Raw genomic sequence first — 16,221 nt, forward strand, 5'->3', positions numbered from 1 at the left:
GTTAATATCAACTATGTTACTAAAAACTGTATCATTATCCAACAATAACAATAACAATAACAATAACAGTAACAATAACTTTATTGATCCCCAAAGGGAAATTAATTTGTCTGCCATCTCATCTACCATTTACTAAGAATTAAAAAGTCTGATGGCTGTGGGTACAAAAAAACTTGTATATCTCTCCTTCCTTCAGTGAAGAGAGAGGAGCCGTCCACCACCGTTGTTTCTTTGGTCCATCAAGGTGTTATGAAGTGGATGATCCGTTTTGTTTAGAATGGCCTCGACCTTCTTCGCCTCTCTCCACTACAGTCTGTATGAAAAGAATGAAAGAAAGAACAGTTTATAAAAGTATTGATCCAAATAGCTCTGTGTCTGACTGGTGAGCTGTCCCTGATGCCTCAGTGCTTTCCACATAATGTGTGCTGTAGGATTTAGCCTCCTGCTACCCTTAAAGGGAAATTAATAAAGGACATTATGCACTGTATGCACCATAGTGATAATGGATTCCATCATTGAATAGTAAAAGAAAGTTAAATGTGTTCTGTCTCCAGTTGGAGTGTTATTAAAATTCATCAGCTGATGTCATAGATGAGAGTTGTTAAAAAGTTAGAACAGAGAAATACAAAACAGTACAAAACAAAGAGGCTTATATTTCTAGCTCTTCCCACCAGTAATTTTTTGAACTGAAGTAGCCTTTCGGATGAGAGATGAAATATTGCCAATTGGCTTTTAAATTAAGCTTAGAATTACCACGACCTGGATGACTTGAGAGCCTTCACAGACATAAAACAAAGTATTTAGGAAAAGACTTGGGGCTTATTACATTATTGTAAGCCCTTACATATACAGAGTGTAAGCACATCAATACTGTATTATCAAAGCCAAGAAGGTGCTGGTTTTAGATTTGTCATAAAGCATATTTAAATGATCAAAAATAATTGGCTTGCCTAATAATAAATTGAACTGTGTTTATGTTGAAACTATGAACCAATGACTATATATGGTATAAACTGGCAGCATAAGAAGATGTTTGTCTTTTTTTTTTTGGGAAACATGTAATACATCTTCAAATACAAATTAATTAATTAATAAAGATCAACCAAAATACAGATCCGGGACAAATAAGTCACAATGTACAGAAGAAAAAAACTCTAAAATGCTACTAAGTGGTCACAGGTCCCCACCAAAAAGCTCCACAGTTCACAGTACTTTTTTTGTACTCCCTATTAGCTTGAGAGTTTTTATATATTGTTTAATTTAATTTAAAATTAAGTGAAGTTAAGGGTCCCCTTTTGTGCTCCTACATTGGGATGTTTATCCAGAGTTGTTTGAAATTACAGTAGTGACGTTTTGTTAATAATGAAAAACGTCATCATTATGGACAAGAAGCTACAGCGTGTTTTATGACGAACGTCGTGAGCAGAGTTCCCATTGGTCAATTTTTCACCGGAAATAGAATACGACCTACTCGTTTCTCTTTGCTCCGTGGCATTTTGCAACATAGTCTGCCTGCTGCCGGTGGTTTCGAATTTAACGAAGTGCTGTAAGCACAGGCAGAAATGGACAAAGACGGTATTAGGTGAGTAGTTGGTTTTTCACTATTATAACTGCTTAGCATGCTCTCTATCAGGCTATAAAGTAACCTGAAAACGCAGCTTAGCTCACATAGCACAACTAGCTGCAGAACTCCGCCAGGATCCTGTTTCGATTTTTCAAAGTAAATATACATTAAATGTATCCTGTCACAATTTTCAGATGGAAAATGTTTTGAAATTTGGCCGGTGTCACACTTTTAGAGCATTTTGTTGAGTAGTTTCAACTAAATTTCTGGATTCAGAGTGATAACCATTGCAGTCACTGCACATTTATTGTCAGTGGTAAAAAATCTAATAAAAAAAGATGTGCAAATCACATTTAAAATGTAAACTTAAATTAAAACACACTCAGAAAATCTAATCAAATCAAATCAGATGATTCATATTGACATGTTGAGATGTATTCAGCAGAATGTAAAATTTAAACACAACCAAATGTTGTGGGCAAACATCCTCTTTTTTGTTAAGCTACAAAGATACAATTCGATAAACAACCATAACAGCCCACCTCTGACCTTTTATTTTTATTTTTATAATAGCTGAAACTAATTTACACATGGGGTGCCAGGTGAAGTATATTTATGTCAGAATAGAAAAACGACATGTCTTTGCGTGCTGTAAGCTGTAGTCATAAGTTTGACTGTTTAACCTTCAAGATCAAATATTTCACTATGTGGGCGATAAGGTGAGGTGTAAATGCATTACAATCAGAAGTGAAGAAGTCATTTAGAATATATTGCATACGACTTAAGTGTGGCCCTGTAATTAAAGTGATTAAAGTGCATAAAAGTCACACAATAATTAAAATAGCTGTGAATACTGTGGTTGTATGGTGTCAAATATTTTGTCTAAATGTTTCCTTTTATCCAACAATGCCGCTTTTGGCACCTACAATTCTTTTGTACAATTGTCCTGGAGAATTTCGTGCTTTTATTCTGAAAACAGTTCTTTAACCGGATATTCTTGTGAAGCTCGCAAACCAGTTTTTCCTCTGATGTTGTTTAGCTTAGAGCTAGCAGCAAGCGCTCAAGGTTTAGATAATTTTACATATGTTAAATTCAATTTTGAAAAATAGAAAATGTTTTATTTTCTTAATGGAGTTGTAGGTTGTAGGTTGGTAAATTACCGATGTTACTTAAAAACCAAGTGTTATATGATAATCTGCTGATGGCCAATGTTTCAATCTGAACAAGAAGTATTTATTTAAAACCTCACAAATTGCTTGCTTTTTTCAGGTGATCATGATATGGTTTACACAAGACAAAGTATAGAGATATTCAGTCCAAGCCAAGAAACAAGACCAGCACTGTTAAATGACAGAATTTCCTTTCAAACAACTCAAAATTGATGTGCAGTAGCACATTGTTAGGAATGTAATCAGAAGGGGAAAGAAATGCTGACTTGCCAAATATAGCTTGTATGCTAGCGTGATGCCCAGGCGGGGATTGCTGCTCCAGGGCCGGGTCCGCTGGCTCTTCCTTGGCCTCTTCCTGCTGCTGGTGCTGATGCTCTTTGCATACCTCCTGGAGTGCACCCCTCCTGCAGATGTCAGCCTGGTTCTCCCCGGTTTAGCAGGGGAGACCTATGGCAGGGAGTACTACCAGGCCCTGCTGCAGGAACAGGAAGAGCGTCACCTAAACCGTGCTGCCAGTCTCAAGCGTCAGATTGCCCAGCTCAAACAGGAGCTCCAGGAAATGAGTGAGAAGCTAAAGCTTCTGCAGGACAAGAAAGAGCTTCCCGGGGTGCAGGGCTTGTCTGAGAGTAAAGACCAAGAGCCAGGAGATCTGCTGGAGTATCTGCACTCGCAGATTGACAAGGCTGAGGTTAACACAGGGGCACGCCTCCCCAGTGAGTATGCCTTGGTACCCTTTGAGAGTTTCACCTTGTCCAAGGTGTACCAACTGGAGATGGGGCTTACACGGCATCCAGAGGAAAAACCTGTCCGCAAAGACCGCAGGGACGAGCTTGTGGAGGTCATCGAGGCTGCACTAGATATCATCAACAACCCTGATGAGGAGGATGGTGATGAGGAAGACATGCCGATGCAGAGACAAACATACACAGAGGGTCACTTTTCTGAAGGTAAGATCTGCACCAAGTTACAACAGAGTAATGAATGATTACAGAAATTGATATGTTTTCTTGGTGTAGCATTGACTTTCATATTCTTTTATTTTGCAGGACTGTATAGGACAGAGCGAGACAAAGGGACGCTTTATGAGCTCTTTTTTGCCAAAGAGGATTCCACTAGCTTCCGTCACGTCACACTCTTCAGGCCATTTGGTCCCTTGATGAAAGTCAGGAGTACATCTTTAGAAACATCAGAATTGATCATTAATATCATTGTGCCACTGGCAGGGAGAGTAGAAACTTTCTCACAGTTTTTACACAACTTCAGGTGAGAATTAAGCAGAAACTGTTTGTGTCTGTTTAACATGACACATCATTTTAAGATTAAATGTTCACTCAAGAAATAGATATTGGCGCGGTCTTCATCATTTTTTTTTAGTAAGATAAAAACTGGTGTGGTCTTTTAATTAATGTGAGAAATTGATAATGTATGTTTTTAGGGAGGTGTGCATACAGCAAGACAGACAAGTACATCTCACGGTGGTTTATTTTGGACAGGAAGGCCTACAGGAGGTGAAGTCATCTTTGGAAAAAATGTCAAGGTTTGTCGTTTTACTGAAAAAGAGTTTTTGCTGTTTTGATGTTTGTTTTACTTTTGGAGGTAATATGTCATGAAATTAAAACTACTAAATGTATTGTTTTTCAGGGAAGAGAGCTTCTCCAATTACACTCTGATCCCTGTGGATGAAGAGTTTTCACGAGGTCGGGGTCTGGATATTGGAGCCCATGCCTGGAAGAAAGGCGACGTTTTAATGTTTTTTTGTGATGTTGACATCCATTTTACTCTGGAGTTCCTCAACACTTGTCGTCTCCAAACTGCTCCAAGTAGAGTTTTACATGTTGTTGCTTATATTCATTGTATTAATAGTCTTTTTGAGCTTTTGTAAGTACAGTTATACTTGACTATGTTTTTGTAGATAAGAAAGTCTTCTATCCAGTGGTGTTCAGTCTGTACAATCCTGCCATAGTCTATGGAAACTTGGAGCTGGCCCCATCCATTGAACTCCAACTGGTAAGGACTGAAAGCTCACTTACTCTTGAGAGTATTAGTAACAATCCCCTCCAGACATGTTTGAAAAGATAAAGACACATTTTATTAATTCCCCTTTTGGGGGAAATTCACTTGTTAACAGCAGCTCACACATCAGAAAAAGGAAGAAAGGTTAAAGAGTTAAATGTGAAATACAAACAACAATAAAAACAATTATAACAATAATAACACAAACTAAAAATTTATGCCATTATTTAAGAGAGAGGACAGTGGATAATGACGGAAAGGGAACGAGAGAATAGAGATGACGCACGGCAAAGGGGCCGAGGGCGGGAGTTGAGCCCGGTGCCGCGGCATCGAGGACTGTAGCCTCTGTATATGGTCGCCAATTCAACTGCTGAGCCAAACTGGCGCACCGCCATCATGGATTTTTTTTAAGACATAAAATAACAATTTGTTGGTTAAAAAAACTGTAAAAGAAATTATAAAACTACATCCATTACTTTTCCCGACTTGAAAAATCCTCTTACATTGCATCTTGTAAATACTCTTATTTCAAAGGGTACTAACTTAACTCAATATCTCCTAATTTTATGAAAATTATTTTCAAAAAGATTCACAAAAAAGATGCCGGATTCTGGAGAGATTTCGGCTTTGGAATGACGTGTCAATATCGCTCAGATTTCCTAAATATTGGTAAGCACTCATTACTTGATGACATTTTATATTTAGTACACTTAAGAACTGGTTACATTAACTGACACCTTATAACATTGATTGTATTCCTCCAGGTGGGTTTGATCTTGAAGTTAAAGGCTGGGGTGTCGAAGATGTCCACTTATACAGGAAGTATCTTCGGAGCGACCTAATAGTGATTCGGACGCCAGTGTCTGGTCTTTTCCACCTCTGGCACGAGAAGCAGTGTGCAGATGAACTGACGCCAGAGCAGTACCGCATGTGCATACAGTCAAAGGCTATGAATGAGGCCTCTCACTCTCACCTGGGCATGTTGGTTTTCCGGGAAGAGATTGAGTCTCACCTACGCAAGCAAGCCTATAAGACTCTGAGCAAAACAGAAGACTAAATCAGCCTCTACGTACCCGTAAATGTTATTAATACTGTGAGGTGCTGACATTATTAACGCACTGCAGCAAAGAGTTGTTTACATGGATCCTTCTACATTTCACTGCTCAGCTGTATGCAAGTGAATGTATATAAACCAATATGATCAATGTGAAACTTCACCACATGGTACAACTCTTATTGATGAGCTACAGCAGTATCAAAGATGAATGCACCATCAAATTGGTATAGTTTGACCTGCTGAAGAAAATGTCCAACTGATTTCTGTTGGATTTAGGTTGACATTTTATTTTATGTATATCAATTCATCAATTATCTTGGGACACATAACTTCTCACTATGCCATCTTGCCTGCTTCAAACACAGCACCTGAATTGCAACCACTTTTTTTTTTTTACCATTTTACCTTCTCTTCTGCTGAACAACTTTTACTTGCTAAATGAGACGTCACTGAGTTAGATTTCAGCTGATTTTTACATTATAGGAAAGCATCAAGCAAGATAAAAATATGTCCAGCTAACAAATTTTAGTGGCATTTTAATGGGAAAAAAACGTTATGAAAAGATAACAAGTCCGGCTATAGTATTATTAATTTACTGCTGACACAAGCAAATTTAAGAAGTTGTGCTTTATTAAACAGAAAAAACAAAGAAAAATCAAGTTGGCTGCACAAGAACCACGTTGTTCCTACTGATTCCAAGCTTTCCAAGTTAGAGATCAAAGCAATTAAGTCTTTCACAGTAGATTGGGAGTTGGTATGGAGCCATACTGTTCTGAATTGCATTAAAAGATAGAGGTACAGAGTGATAAAAAAAAAGGGACTTTTGTGTGCTTTCTTTTTTTTGTTGGCTCATCACAGCTTTCAAGTTTAACAAAAAGCAGGTTAAACTGGTTAAAAGCATTTGCAAAAATGTGCTTGTAGCTTGCAGTGCTATGATATCAGGTATATGTGGACCTGTATTGTTTAAATAATAGATTTGTCATTTATGCTTGGTGAGATCACTCAGCAATATGAGTCCTATTACTGGACTGAGATTGAATGTTACAGCCACATGTGTAAATACTTTTTCTAATATGTCTATTTTATACATATGTGAGTTAGATACTTGTCGTACGTGCCTACCTGCTTTAAGTAATATAACATCTTGAAGCTGTGCCAAGTGCTGTAGGTTTGATAATTTTATTCCATCTCAGAGAGACAATGTTACAGTTAAACAGTTAAGTCACTGAGGTTGAAACTTAATACAGCCATTGTTTCTCATAATTAAAGCATGTCATTCTTATCCTGTCATTTAATTATTTTAATAAATGTTTCCTCAAAAATATTACAGCTGTTTGTATAAAGTCTGCAAGTCTTCTCACAAAAAGGTTGTGTCTTCGTCCCACTAGCACAAACACAATTTAAACAGAAAGAAGTTGTGCCAGGAAATGATTTATTTGGAAGCTTTGGCTATGAAATAAAACTTACAGAAGTCTGACTCTAGCTGCAATGTCATTTCTTCTTTGTTAGCATTTGATTTGATAATGCTTTGCGTAAACTAACCAGCTCTATAATTTGTACTTTAAAAATGTGATATCAAACTTTTCAATGTCTTTAAATCTACAAGCTCATTTGTACGTTTCTTAATTTAAGACAAATTGCATAATACAATTGTATTAGTCAACCTGATACATCAAACTTCATGAATAGAAAATAAGAGGGAAAAAAGCAATCAAAATCCAGGAGAACAGAAATCACAAATAAGGAACATTTCAGACAAGCTTATTTTCATCTTAGGAACTTAATTGTTTTAATGTACTATCTGTTCTGGATGGATTCCCATGGTCCTGTAGATCTCTTTGAGAAGAAGCAGAGCTGTGTCTTCAGATTGCCTAAAAAGAACAGAAGTGTTATTATACAGCCTTTACCTTCATGAGCAACAGACATTCATGTAATACATTTGTCACAGTGGGAACAGAACAGGGTTATAGGATAAAAAGAACGATGGCTGAATTCTATTTAGCTCCTTTGTTGTCAGGTTCCCAAAAAAAATAATGATAGAATAGAATTTAGGCCAGGAGAATAAGCAAATAGCTATATTGATATACCTTTATTTGATAAGCTGAAACCATTAGATTTTTAATGAAATAAATACATTGATAATAAAATTGTATGTTTTCTGTTGATCGCCAAATAAATTATTAGTCTAATCATGTTTGCAATTGCAATGTGATTGAAGGACTGAATTTCAAACCACAGTTAACAGGTTAATGTGTGGTGGTAAAAAGCCAAAATTAAATAAAATCCTCTGTACCAGTAGCAGAGATGACTCTGGAGGGCAAACAGGTACTCGTTGAAACTTTCAATGGGCTTCTCCTGCAGGACATAGTCAATGCGATTCCCTCCATTCAACATCCCAATTTTCACCTCTGGCTCCTCTTCTTTTTGTGTGTCGAAGCTCTCTGGGATCTTATCTGGGTCTGAGAAAATAGTTAGTATAAGAGTTATACATCTCACACAAGACAAATACCTTGATTGAACAGTTAAAAATCAGAGGAACATACCTTCCTGAGCTTGCTTCTCCTGCTCTTCGATCTGATTGGCTACGATGGCCAGCTCAGCCTGAAGCTGGGCAGATGAAGTGTGAGCACGAGCAAATTCGTTGAGCGTCTGCCAGGCGGTCCTAAGGGAGCTGATAAAACCCTGCTTCAGGTCAGAGCCCATCCTGGAGAGACTCTCCTTCAGCTCTGAAAAACAAAGATATTCTTTATTAAATCAATCCACATGAAATGCTTTTTTACATGTATTCAAAATAACCAAAACCAATTTCTGTATGTATGTATCTACGCAGAGATATTTATTTTTCTCGACCAGTAGTTAAACATGGTAAATGTTACTTATGTAGTGCCTTTCTAGTCTTCCAACAACTCAGAGTGCTTAACACTACTGCCACATTCACCATTTAACACACAGATTGTAAACTAATATGGGAATATATACTATATACTACACTAAGTCTACGCTTTCTCTAGTTTTTTTTCCTTACCAGCCACTGTGGCAGGTCACTTAACATTTCACTAAGAGAAGAATGTGAATATATCATATATTACATGAATCCCTAACTATTCTTAACTTCATTCTTGTGCAGCTTTTTACATGAAGCAACTCTGTGAGTTACTTTATAAGAGGCGAGTTGAGCATTTGGTGGCACAGATGCAACTTTAGTAAAGCCCCTTTGTTTGGCAGGACAGTTGAGTATGGGGCTGAAACCACCATCACAATTGTGATGTGCACGTGCAATAGTCACATCGGAGGAATGCGATAGTGAAGCAAATTAAGTAAAACATAAAGCTGTTACTTTATTGCTGCTTGTTGCAAAAGGAAAACTCGCCATTTTCTGTTTTTTTCACAACTTATCTACCGGAAAAGTCTGTCTGATACCATATACAGTAAGTGCAGCTCTTCACCAGAGCACACTGAGACCTGACTGCTGTGCAGCAGTCTGTGTGTCACCTGCCTGTAAACTGTAAACAAGCACCCGAAGCTGCTGCTACTGTCACACGCAATGTCGGCTGGATGATCGAGGCTTTCAGTTACACCAGGTGGTTTTTTGGTGTGTGTATTCCCGTTATCAGCAACAAACGTCCTGGTGCAGGTTAACACTGTTGCCACTTAAACAGAACGTTCACGGGGCGGATTCATCGTCAGCATTATATTTACCTGGCAGTCCTTTCACAAAATTGGCCAAGCTTTGCTAGCAATGCACCCCTGTTTGGGAATCAGTGGTCTAGTTGTTTGGACAAACAGGAATTTAAGATAAAATAATTAGCATATGCCATACCGAGATGAAGCCTCTTCCTTCCTTTGTGATGTGGGATCAAAACAGGCTTTATGTCCAAGTCTGGTACTATCATGGGCTCAATCCTGTATGCCACTGGGTCCAACTGAAAAAAAAAATGATTCAGTTATCGACAAAGTAATCTGATTTGTGATTCAGAGAGTGTCTCAGCTTCACTGCTTTTATTACATTTTTATTATACTAAAGGCTACTTAGTTTGTATTTCTATGCAGCGTAATTCATATGCGGGCAGGTAGGGTGATGGGGAAAGCACTATATTTGACAATATGAAATGTGGAACAAGCTTAGGTAAAAAAAAATTATAATTTTAAGAATTATAGCTTACAGTGACTGAATATGCCACAATAAATGCCACTAATATAATATGCACAATTAAAAACATGCTTTAGGCTAAGTAGGTAAAGACAGTAACATGTAAGCAGCTGTAGCATAATTGGCAGTATTCCTTCAGGATATACAGATTGGAAAAGCTGCATACTGGATGGTAAATATTGAAGAATCCCTTGCATGTGGGCAGTTGGTAAGTCTCTTCGATCTTTTCCAGACCTCGGACGGTCAGGAACATGCCAATTGGAGAACCCAAGGCAAAGAAATTCACTGGCTCAAAGTCCAGAGCACGGTAAACCACTGACACCTGCAGAAGAAACATTAACAAAGTCATTAAATATCAAGTAAAATTCTGAATCAGCTTTTACTTGATCCTTGAGTCACATTTACCTGTCCTGTGCCAACTTCGAAGTAATTATAATTGACATGGATGGAGGAGAAGGTGTTGCCCACTGGAAGCTTCTTCACAGAGGGATCAGGAAGAGTTTCAGCTGCTGGTGGGGGCGTCTCAACATGACTGACCACTTTGGCCTCAGCTTTCTTCTCTTGGGCTGCCTGATGAGTAACCATCACACATGAAACAGAGTACAAATTTCAGTCATCACTATCAAGTTGCAAGCCTCACAAGTACTTAAGAGACAAATATACCTGCTTGTTCAATCTTTCTTTGACAAACTTGGCAATCTTTTTCCTGGGGCCTAGTGGGATTTCCATCTCTTTCAGGTCCTCAATTGTGCACATAAGCTGAAATAATGTGAAAGCGGGATAAAGGGAAACAGTCACCTTATATTAAAAATATCCCTAACCACCACCCAACAATCCTAATCACATCAAACTCTATACAAACCATGGAACTATTTTCATCGTATTTATTTTAAAAATAGCATATTGGAGCTGTCGAAGAAGAGACAGCACTGTCTTATCTTTTTAGAAAAAATGGTATTGAAACATTCCTACCTTAAACACCCCTGGACCTATTAAGGTAACACTTCTGACTACAACAAGCAAATGAGAAATGTATTCTCACAAAAGATTCTATGTCGATCCTCTCATCATCAAAGGTACTCTTGTACTCAGACAAGCCCAGGTGTTCCAGCATAGCAGAAAGATCCTCAAACTCCTCGCCGTCTTCTGCCACAACTGGATGAGCAACAGCCTTATTTTCCTGTGTAATGGGGGCTGCCACCTTATATGAGAGGCAGAATATACAATTACGTACAACATTTTTTGCAATGTTCTATTATGCTATTGATATGAACCTACAGCATTTATGATAATTTTTTACACACATCAGATTCAGTTGAAAATAAATGCATTGTGTTTTAACTGGTTAGCAGGATAATAAATGTCATGTAACTGTATATGTTTAATTAACTGATGTATGACCATTTTGGCGTCTCCATTAGCAGTGAGTACGATAGGCATGGCCACAGAGCTATTCTTCTGATTTGACAACAGGTCAAATAGGATCAGGGAACCTGCAGGTACAAAGAAAAACAATCCAATCTAGTTGAAAAACAAGAAAATAACAAAGGCAGAGGTGTAGAAGCTTATCAACCAGTTAATTACCTAAACTATGTCCTGCCACTGACATGCATCCTCTGTAGTCTGGGTTCCTCTCCAAGAACAAGGCATAGAGTCTGTTAATCTCCTGGGCAACTGTGTCCATGATTGTCTGGCAATAAGTGGGACTGTTGTAGAAAAGCACATCTAACAAGGTCTCATTTGTAAAGTGGCGTAAGCGTCCAGTACTGGGCAAGGTGATCTTCTTTATCCTCCTACAAAGAGAAATAGGAAAATGCCTATAATCTATCAGGTCTGAAAAGTGAAAGTATACATCTGGTGATTTTCTACATGTTTTCTTATGCCGAGAAACAAGATAATTTGTTGGGCTTTTTATGCCTTTTATTTTAGAGAGAGGACAGTAGATAGTGGCAGGAATGGGGGAAGAAAGAGTGGGGATGACACCCGGCAAAGGGCCGAGGGCAGGAGTTGAATCCGGGGCCGTCGCATTGAGGACTGTAGCCTCTGTATATGGTCGCCGATTTTAACTGCTGAGCTAAAGCGGCGCCCAACACATTTTCTTTCAGTATGTATTGTCTGTGTATCCAATGCCTGAGATACTGGATCTTATTCCCCACCCCCACAGTTTCATTGTTGTCTAAAAACATATCAGACAATACGTCTAAAATTTGTGGAACAATTTCCAAGGAGGGCTGCACAGTGGTGCAGTGGTTAGCTAGAAGGTTCCTGGTTTGAATCCCGGATGGGGCCTTTTTGTGTGAAGTCATGCTCTTTAATTGTGGTGGTTAATTGTGACACTAAATGGATCGTAGGTGTGAATTTGATCATGAAAGGTTGTCTGTCAGCCCTATGAATAACTGGGGACCAGTCCGGGGTGCCCCCCACCCCCAATATTAATGTGACCCTCTGTATTAACAATCCAACAGATTTCCAAAAAGCCACTGACAACAGCAATGCCAACAGCAATGTGCCTGTATGCATATGTACCTAAAAACTACCATTTTTGTCTGGATTTATTACCATCCAAAACGTCAACAGTCAGTGCAGAACTGCATTTTCTCACCTGTCCACCCCTGTAGCATCTCCATGTAGGGCTCTGTGCCACTGGACAGGAAGGAACTCCACTCTGCTGATGGCGTGCTTGTCCAGGGGTTTCTTAAAGTGACTGTTTAGCAGCTTCAGTGATACATTTCGGAAGTCATCCACTTAAAGCACAAGGATTTGTACAGTATATTTTATAAATAATATCATAATGGAAGGTATAACTAATACTGGCAAACTGCATGACTTAGTAGTACTCACCACACTCGACCATGCTCCTAAACCTCAAGTCACACACAGGACCAATTCCGTGAACCATAAACACAAGATGATCCACCTTTGGTAACTCACCTGGAAAAGGTGCACAGAATTTTACCTAACTCACTGATCTAGAGTCATAGAGGTATTAAAAATACTCTGGAACTATTTAAGCTTTCTGGTTTCATCAATGGTCTTTAAGTTCATTCTGTTAACAAAGGAGGTTTAAATTACATAGTGCTAGCTAATAAATTCTTCACTGAGATTAAATTAACTTGGATATAGGATGACTTATCTACCATCAGGCACTTCATCATGATCATCATCAATCCCCCTCTTCACCACTCTGGGCCTGGTCTGCCCATCCTGAGTTGTGCCCCACTCATCTGGCATGGAGGAGGGCTGAAACTGCACAATCACCTACAGAGGCAAACACTCAGTAAATCAGACTAATGGGATCAATCATCACAAGACCCCCACTTAATACTTATCACTCAAGGGTTTACCTTTGGATTGTGCATGACAATGGTCTCTCCGGATGGAAACTCCAGTCTACGGTGCCACTGGTTGGTAGATACTGCTTTCTTATATTCTGCCTGAAGATTAAGAAAAAAGTGTATACAGTGATTTACAATTTAAATACTATTCAATGCAGAACTGGAAGAAAATTGTATGTGTTTAACTGGAATTAACTTTGTTACAGAAAAGACGTCGCATGTTATTATCACAACATCTGTTTGTCATCAAAAGTACCTCCAGCTTGTCACTAAACTCCTCAGAATAAGGAATAAAGCGACTATCTGTATCCCCTTTGTAGAACCAAGAGCAGCGCCGGACCTCTGTAGGCTCCTCCTCCCAGTACACTGCAGTCCGTATTCGGTCATATAGCTGTACGTCGTAACGCCCTCCGTCTGTACGCACAATCACATTTTCTGGATCTGGTTGAACTAGAAGAACAAACAGGCTACATATGAGCAGGTTACAGTGTAACTGCATTGTAAAAGCATAGATGTGCTGATTTCTCTGGAGAAAAAAAATCACAAATTAACATGTATGATGTGTCATTTCACCTGAGTTATACGTCTCCTCTAGCTGAATGGAGTCGATAAAACTGAAAGGAAGCCAGACACTCTTTGATTCCACTTGTTTGCAGTAGAACCAGTGAGGCTGAACAGGACCATAGACATTGTAGTTGTATGGCATCATGGAACCAGCAGGAACTATTGCTCCCACAGAAGTGGCTGGAGATTGAGACATTTGAATCTGTGTTGGAGGAGGCTGAAGAAATAAAAAATTCTGATTATAATTTCCTCTTCATAAAGTGGTGCAATTAAGATTCAAATCCAACAGTCAATGATAAGCTTATATCTACCTTTGTGAACATGTGTCCTGAAGATGGGTATGTCTGTGGCAGAGAGCTAAGAGAGTATGGATTCTGCTGAGGTGTGTGTGTTTGTTGCAGAATCTCTGGAGCTGGAATATAAGGACTGGCTTTGCTGGAAGTGGAGGTGTGCCGGTATGGATTATGACCCTGTGTATGCATCTGTGAAGGTGGTGGGGTCACTGTGGTGGATGGTGTGGTGTGACAACCCGTAGGGCTCTGGTAAACTGCATTGCCAAACGCTGGATGAGCAGGATTCATTTGTGAGCCTGAAGGTGGTATTTGAGCCATGCTGACACTGCTTGGGACAGAAACCAGGCCTGTTGTTTTCGGGACTGCTGAAGGGGCAGGTGGAGGGCATGGTAACTGACCAATGGATGCGAATGGGTCACCACTGGTTATAGAGCTGGAGAAGTAGTTGAATGTAGAGGGAGCTGATCCATTCTCAGAGGTCTGACCAAGAAAGCTATCTTCTTCTCCAACATCAGTGGAATCATCTAATGAATTAAAACAGAGAAAATGTTTACATTTGAACAGTAGGCTCATTTATTTGTGACTCTGCAAGCAACATGTGTTGGGTGTTTCTGGCACATGTAAACAGATCGGTGGGAGTGGGGATGTAGATATAAAACTACGCTGCACCAAACATTTATTTTTTTGTCAATTAAATGTTAGAAAATACAGGTAAAAAATTAAAGCCACTGTGAGGAACTTTCAGTTTGTGTCAATTTTGGCGACCCCTGCAGACAAGGCCGTATCTCTGCAGATTTTGTCCTGTACATGCTGAAGTGATGTTTTTTTAACAAAAGTGCAGTTAATCACTTCATCAGACACCTACCCCCCCTGTGGTTTCAGGCATTTGAAATAACTATTTAGAAATACTCAATCTTGTCGCTGATGGTCCGGTTTGCTTTTGTAGGTAACATAGAGCAATCAGAATTAATTTCAGTCTGTTTCATGACCAGTGAAAAACTCCTAACAGGAGCTTTAAGTATGTTAACATGAAAAAAGTTACAACTTCTATTTATTGAGGAAATGGAACCCATGTTTCTATTTTGTTGCTGTTTAATTTTCTCTCGCTTTTCTTTCAGCAAATGTATTAATACACCCATAATTTTAGCTTTATACATGTATATTAGAACATTTTACAAAAAATATCTCAGATTGAGGTTGCTGTAGGGGTGGAAATACAGCTCCATTTTAAACACTACCCAGATAAATGTCAAATACTACATATTTTACCACATTACACAGGTGACCAAAACACATAACTGTCTATTAGTCTGGCAAAACCTCAGTAAAATCAGACACACTTTTTCTCTCCGTTTCAATTTCTTTCAAACTACAGGTTTCTGTGCTCCCGATTGGCTCACTAGCTTAGCCTGCTAAGGACAGCGCTAATGTTTTGACATTTCCTGTGTCAGTTACTTTATCATCTCACCTCCTGCAAAAACCGCTGGACCAGTGGCCTGACTCACGGGCAAAAAAGGCAAATTGAAATTAAACTGCGGAGCGTCGCTGAACAGTAAATTTGCACTGGTGTTGGGAGCATTATTATTTTTTCTATCTGCCATTTTCCCTCGAATTACACGTAGCCACTACCGGGGGAGACACAGTACACGTTCAGTTCTCCCTTTTCCTGCCTTACGAGAAATGATCTCTAAAGCACCAACAGTAGCCTCGCATATAAGCCGGCAGCGTCACACATTATATATAGATCTGCTTCAACCACACAGGCCATTTGACCGCATTTCGTTGGTTGTCGGAAAAACAACACTCTCTCTTAGTATTGCCACCTACAGGCCAAACAGAATATGAAATTTACGCTCTCAAATGAGTTAAAACCATAGACACAGTCATTGATTAAAATACGAGCACGATATTTCTTAATAAAGAACGTATTTATAAGCATAGTAAAAGCCTTTTCTCCTCACTACACCATCAACCTTAAATTAAAATGAAAACACCCCAGACAGCCGATGGAACTACAAGCCGGTGCAATAGCTTCCTGCATCGGTGCGTCCTTGTATCCAAAACAAGCGAACAACG

General features: G+C 39.0%; 2 protein-coding genes across 2 annotated transcripts; one reads left to right on the forward strand and one right to left on the reverse strand.

Annotated features, from left to right (window-relative positions):
* The first annotated feature begins 1,497 nt into the window (after nucleotides 1–1,497).
* On the forward strand, nucleotides 1,498–7,280 carry csgalnact2 (chondroitin sulfate N-acetylgalactosaminyltransferase 2). The gene is made up of 8 exons (XM_069658228.1): nucleotides 1,498–1,582; nucleotides 2,834–3,680; nucleotides 3,780–3,996; nucleotides 4,169–4,270; nucleotides 4,375–4,553; nucleotides 4,646–4,740; nucleotides 5,334–5,415; nucleotides 5,511–7,280. The coding sequence occupies exons 2-8, from the start codon at nucleotides 3,029–3,031 to the stop codon at nucleotides 5,801–5,803; spliced, it is 1,620 nt and encodes a 539-aa protein (XP_069514329.1). The 5' UTR covers nucleotides 1,498–1,582; nucleotides 2,834–3,028; the 3' UTR covers nucleotides 5,804–7,280.
* Nucleotides 6,635–15,783, reverse strand: sec23ip (SEC23 interacting protein). The gene is made up of 18 exons (XM_069658227.1): nucleotides 15,614–15,783; nucleotides 14,164–14,669; nucleotides 13,862–14,069; nucleotides 13,545–13,738; nucleotides 13,298–13,387; nucleotides 13,091–13,211; nucleotides 12,795–12,884; nucleotides 12,556–12,697; nucleotides 11,538–11,746; nucleotides 11,355–11,446; nucleotides 10,996–11,154; nucleotides 10,617–10,712; nucleotides 10,359–10,523; nucleotides 10,120–10,275; nucleotides 9,624–9,726; nucleotides 8,347–8,529; nucleotides 8,097–8,262; nucleotides 6,635–7,674 (listed from the first exon to the last, which is right to left on the reverse strand). The coding sequence occupies exons 1-18, from the start codon at nucleotides 15,744–15,746 to the stop codon at nucleotides 7,593–7,595; spliced, it is 2,895 nt and encodes a 964-aa protein (XP_069514328.1). The 5' UTR covers nucleotides 15,747–15,783; the 3' UTR covers nucleotides 6,635–7,592.
* Between the last annotated feature and the right edge of the window lie 438 nt (nucleotides 15,784–16,221).

The sequence above is a fragment of the Semicossyphus pulcher genome, unplaced genomic scaffold, assembly GCF_022749685.1.
Source record: "Semicossyphus pulcher isolate SPU_LCO1_2020_fin unplaced genomic scaffold, fSemPul1.0.p SCAF_12, whole genome shotgun sequence".
Classification (NCBI taxonomy): domain Eukaryota; kingdom Metazoa; phylum Chordata; class Actinopteri; order Labriformes; family Labridae; genus Semicossyphus; species Semicossyphus pulcher.